Below are 4,323 nucleotides of genomic sequence, written 5' to 3' on the forward strand. Positions count from 1 at the left end.
TGTTTATCAATAAGTGCTGATTAGTAAAGAGGAGAATGGGGGTGGGGATTAAGAGTGAAAGAGAGAAATTAAATAAAGTAAAATAAAATGAAAGGCCTTGTACAATCTGATGGTGGGAGTGATACAAATGGAGGAATATCAACTGGCTCAGTTTTCTACTTGAGGTCCAAAAGCAATCCACTACATTTAATATTAATTTAAGTAATAATTTAATAATTATTAGTTAGTATTTCATATTTAATTTACCAAACTAAAACTAATCTATTAAATTAAATATATCATAATTTATGTACTCTTATTTAACAATTTGTCATGTTTTGATTTCCCCAGAACCTTAAAAGATAAGTCCGGGTAATACCGAGAGGCCCCACCTCACGTAGTTCCCAATCCTATTTAGTCACACCCTCTCCTACCATCATACCTTCCCCAAGTTCTACTCCCCCAAAGCAAGGGTTGGGGTGGGAGACTTCAGTCCATCGGAATTAGGTCCCCACAGCCTTTAAAGCCTGGGTTTGTAAGCTCAGCTGCTGTCCCCGTAAGGCTTAGGGTGAGGGCTGTCGTTCGGGGCGGGAAGTCCTTCAGAGCCCGCCCCTGGCAGGGCGGGGCTGCCCGCCACAGGCCCCGCCCACTCCACAGGATCTTGGGGCGGCTCTTGGTCTGCTTGGAGATGAGAGCCCCAGCCCCTGCAGGCCCCCAATCCCTTCCTAACCCGGCTTGATCCAGCTCAGCCCTGAGGTGTTTGCAGCAGCTCTTTCTGAAAGTCCAACCATCTGTTACCTGCGTTGCTTCCTGGGAAGGAAGCCTCTTAGGTTGCCTCTGAGAAGTCTGGGGGATGCTGTTGGCCCCAGGTGCCCCGTGATGACTGCCTCATAGAGACCCTCGCAACCTCAGGTAAGGGCTGGTGGGAAAGAAAAAACTAATGACCCTCTCCCCGTGAATCTCACTAGGGTCCTGACCTAGAGTGAACCGTTCCCCTGCCTGCTTAGGGTTCCTGGCCAGCTGCTTGTCCACTTGCCTCCCCAGGGAGGAGGCCAGGCACCTACTGGGATAAAGTCTTTCCTTGGCGTATGAGTAGGGTGATTTTCAGCTTCTGGGACCCCTTTCCTTCCCCCCAGGATCCACAGAGACACTGCTCCTCTCCATTCTCTGTTATAGATGCCAGTTGCCTGAGGAGGGGGGCCTCGCCTTCTTGGGCCCAGACTGGAAAAGGAAGAGCAGTGGAAGGCTGGACATGTCTGAGGCACTTTCCTGCCCCAGCAGTGAGACCTCTGTCCCAGGCTGCAGGCTAGGGGCCCTGTACTGGGCCTGTGTCCATAATGACCCCACCCAGCTCCAAGCCATACTGGAAGGTGGGGTCTCTCCAGAGGAGGCCACCCAGGTGGACCGCAATGGGAGGGTGAGATGCCCCAGGACAGCTAGGGGCAGCTCTGTCTTCCCACCACACCATCCTGATCTGACTTCTTGAGAGGGTTTCCTGGTCAATACCCACTGCTTGTCCTTAGGAGGAAGGGAGTGGGTGAGGGTGGGTCTTCACAGGGGTTGGGGCAGCTTCTGGGACAAAAGTAGGTTTAGAGAACATAGGGGGATTGGGGAGCCCCTGGAGGAAAGCAGGGGACTGAGCTGCCCTGCCCTCAGACAGGCCTCATGATCGCCTGCTACCACGGCTTTGGGAGTGTTGTGGCCCTGCTCAGTCGCTGTTCTTTCCTCGATGTGAACCAGCAGGACAAAGAAGGGAACACAGCACTCATGTTGGCTGCCCAAGCAGGTGCGAGGCTGCTGAGCTTCACCCTCCGCCAGCCCCTCTGGGGCAGATGGGGCGACAGCCCCATGCTCATTGAACAACATTCTCCTGTGCCAGGCTCTGTCCCCTTGGGTAGAGGGTGGGTTTGGAGCTTTGTCACCTCCTTTCCCAGAGGCCAAGCTCTGCCCTCTGTGCCCTGCAGGCCACGTGCCTCTAGTGAGTCTTCTGCTCAACTATTATGCCGGCATAGACCTGGAGCGCCGGGACCAGAGGGGGCTCACAGCGTTAATGAAGGCTGCTATGCGGGACCGCTCCGAATGCGTGGCAGCCCTCCTCATGGCAGGTGTGTGGGACTTAGAGCAGGCTGTGTGGCCTCCAGTCTGTTCCCCAAGCTCCCCACCAGACACTGAGTCACCTATCATTTAGTTGCCGAGAGGAGAGAAGGAAAGCTCAGGAGGGTAACCTAGCCAGCTGGAAAACCTAAAAAAAAAAAAAAGGCTGATGTCTGGAACCAGACTCTGGGGGTCTAGTCCTGGCTCTGTCACTGGCTAAGTGGCCCCGGGCAGATGGCTTCCTCTGGAGGCCTCACCAGTATCTGAAGGGTGTTGGCTTTCCTCGGATGACCTTCAGCTCTGACAAGACAGACTTTCAGGGAACATTATGAGGTGTCCTTGAGGCTTGGGCTGTGCAGACTTGTTTGGGACTGTAGTCCACATTGTCCATAGAGTTGTGGGCCCCCATTATTCTCTGTGCAGTGGAGAGTGCAGTGGACGCCAGCCTCTAGCTTTTCCCTGCCCCACCCCACCAGACTGGGTTTGAGGGGAGAAGGAGGGAGCTCCAAACCCCTTTCTTTGCCTCAGAGTGACTGATCCTTCCCCAACCCCAGGATTAGGGGGGTGTGGTGATGAAAAGAACCAGGGGAAGGAAGCAGCAGAACACCCCCCATCAGTCCCAGAGCATGCCACTCAGGCCACCACCTGTCCTGGGCAGCCTGCACACCACTCCCCTGAAGTCTTTCCCCCTCTCTGGCCATAAATCTCCTCATCTCTCTCAAACAGCAGGTTGCAATACTGGCCGCCAAGACTGCAGCTTCAACAGGATGAGACTCTATGGTTTCGAATCTAACCCAGTCGATCTTGCTGCTACAGAATCTGCCCTTCCACTAATCACCGGTCTCTATCCCACTCCACATCACCCCTATGTCTCCTCCCAGGTGCTGACCTGACAGCAGTGGATCCTGTTAGGGGCAAGACAGCCCTGGAGTGGGCAGTGCTCACTGACAGCTTCGACACAGTGTGGAGGATCCGGCAGCTACTGCGGAGGCCTAGAGTGGAGCAGCTCAGCCAGCATTACCAGCCTGAGTGGCCGGCCTTGGCCGGGCTTGTGGCCCAGGCCCAGGCCCAGGCTCAAGCTGCTCCATCCCTCCTAGAGCGGCTACAGGCCACCTTGAGTCTCCCTTTTGCCCAGTCTCCTCAGGAGGGAGGTGTTCTAGACCACCTTGTGACCCTCACGACCAGCCTGGCCAGTCCTTTCCTCACCACTGCCTGCCACACTCTGTGCCCTGACCACCCACCTGCACTGGGCACCCGAAGCAAGTCGGTGCCAGAGTTGCTGGGTACTGCCCCACCGCCTCCTCCAGCTCCCTGCCTTCCCTTGGAAGTCCTTAGTCCCCGAAGCTTTGTTCCCTACCAGAGTCCTCAGGGCATATTGAGTATGTGCCCTCAGTGGTTACAGCCCAAGGACAGTACCAGCCCCAGGCCCCAAGTCCCCAAGATCCTTCTCTCCAAGGCATGCTCAACCTCCAGCCAGTGGAACCCGAACCCCAGTCCTGTCGGGCATCGATGTCTGGCCCTTCCTCTCTGGAGATACCAGCAGCTCAGGATGGAGAGAAGGAGGCAGGAGGAGGAGGGCTAGGCCAGCCTGGGAATAGGTAATCAGGCCCTCCCTAGGCTCCTTTCCCTTTACAGCCTCTTCTGCCCTCCCATCCACCTCTGCCTCAGTAAATCTGTTCTCAACCTATGTACAAGGCCATTCATTACAGCAAAAGTAATGAATACATCTTGAAGATAGTTTCATATCAGAATATAGACTGCTTTGCAAAAGGAAAACAGTGGAAACAACCTATGAGTCCATCAGTAGTGGACTGGCAGCTGGATGCAGTGGCTTATGCTTATAATCTCAGCAATTTGGGAGGCTGAGGCAGGAGGATCACTTGAGCTCAGAAGTTTGAGACCAAACTGGGCAGCATAGTGAAAGCCCATTCCTACACAAAAATTTAAAAATAAACAAGTGTGGTAGTGCCTGTGGTCCTACTACTGGGAAGGCTGAGGCAGGAAGATTGATTTGCTTGAACCAGGAGTTCAAGGCTACAGGGATCAATGATCTAGATACTGCATTCCAGCCTGGGTGACCTTGGCTCTAAAAAAGTGGGGGAGGGATGCTAAGTTGATTAGGTGTGTAATTACTGTATACCCATATAGTATATTCTTTTTTTTTTTTTTTTTGAGACAGAGTCTCATTTTGTCGCCCTTAGTTGAGTGCTGTGGTGTCACAGCTCACAGCAACCTCAAACTCTTGGGCTT

The 4,323-nt window shown here is 53.7% G+C and overlaps 1 protein-coding gene across 2 annotated transcripts in view; it reads left to right on the forward strand.

Moving 5' to 3' along the window:
* Nucleotides 1-1,598: 1,598 nt before the first annotated feature.
* ANKRD33 (ankyrin repeat domain 33) overlaps nucleotides 1,599-4,323 on the forward strand; it is a 3,925-nt gene continuing 1,200 nt past the window's right edge. The window contains exons 1-4 of one of the 2 annotated variants that reach the window (XM_023513680.1): nucleotides 1,599-1,765; nucleotides 1,944-2,084; nucleotides 2,955-3,356; nucleotides 3,551-3,671. In XM_023513680.1, the coding sequence (XP_023369448.1) occupies nucleotides 1,645-1,765; nucleotides 1,944-2,084; nucleotides 2,955-3,356; nucleotides 3,551-3,671 (785 nt within the window). In that variant the 5' untranslated portion in view covers nucleotides 1,599-1,644. Of the gene's footprint in view, nucleotides 1,766-1,943; nucleotides 2,085-2,954; nucleotides 3,672-4,323 lie in introns of both variants that reach the window. The other variant, XM_023513679.1, reaches the window with a different exon arrangement.

The sequence above is a fragment of the Otolemur garnettii genome, unplaced genomic scaffold, assembly GCF_000181295.1.
Source record: "Otolemur garnettii isolate 467f Iridium unplaced genomic scaffold, OtoGar3 scaffold00043, whole genome shotgun sequence".
NCBI lineage: Eukaryota > Metazoa > Chordata > Mammalia > Primates > Galagidae > Otolemur > Otolemur garnettii.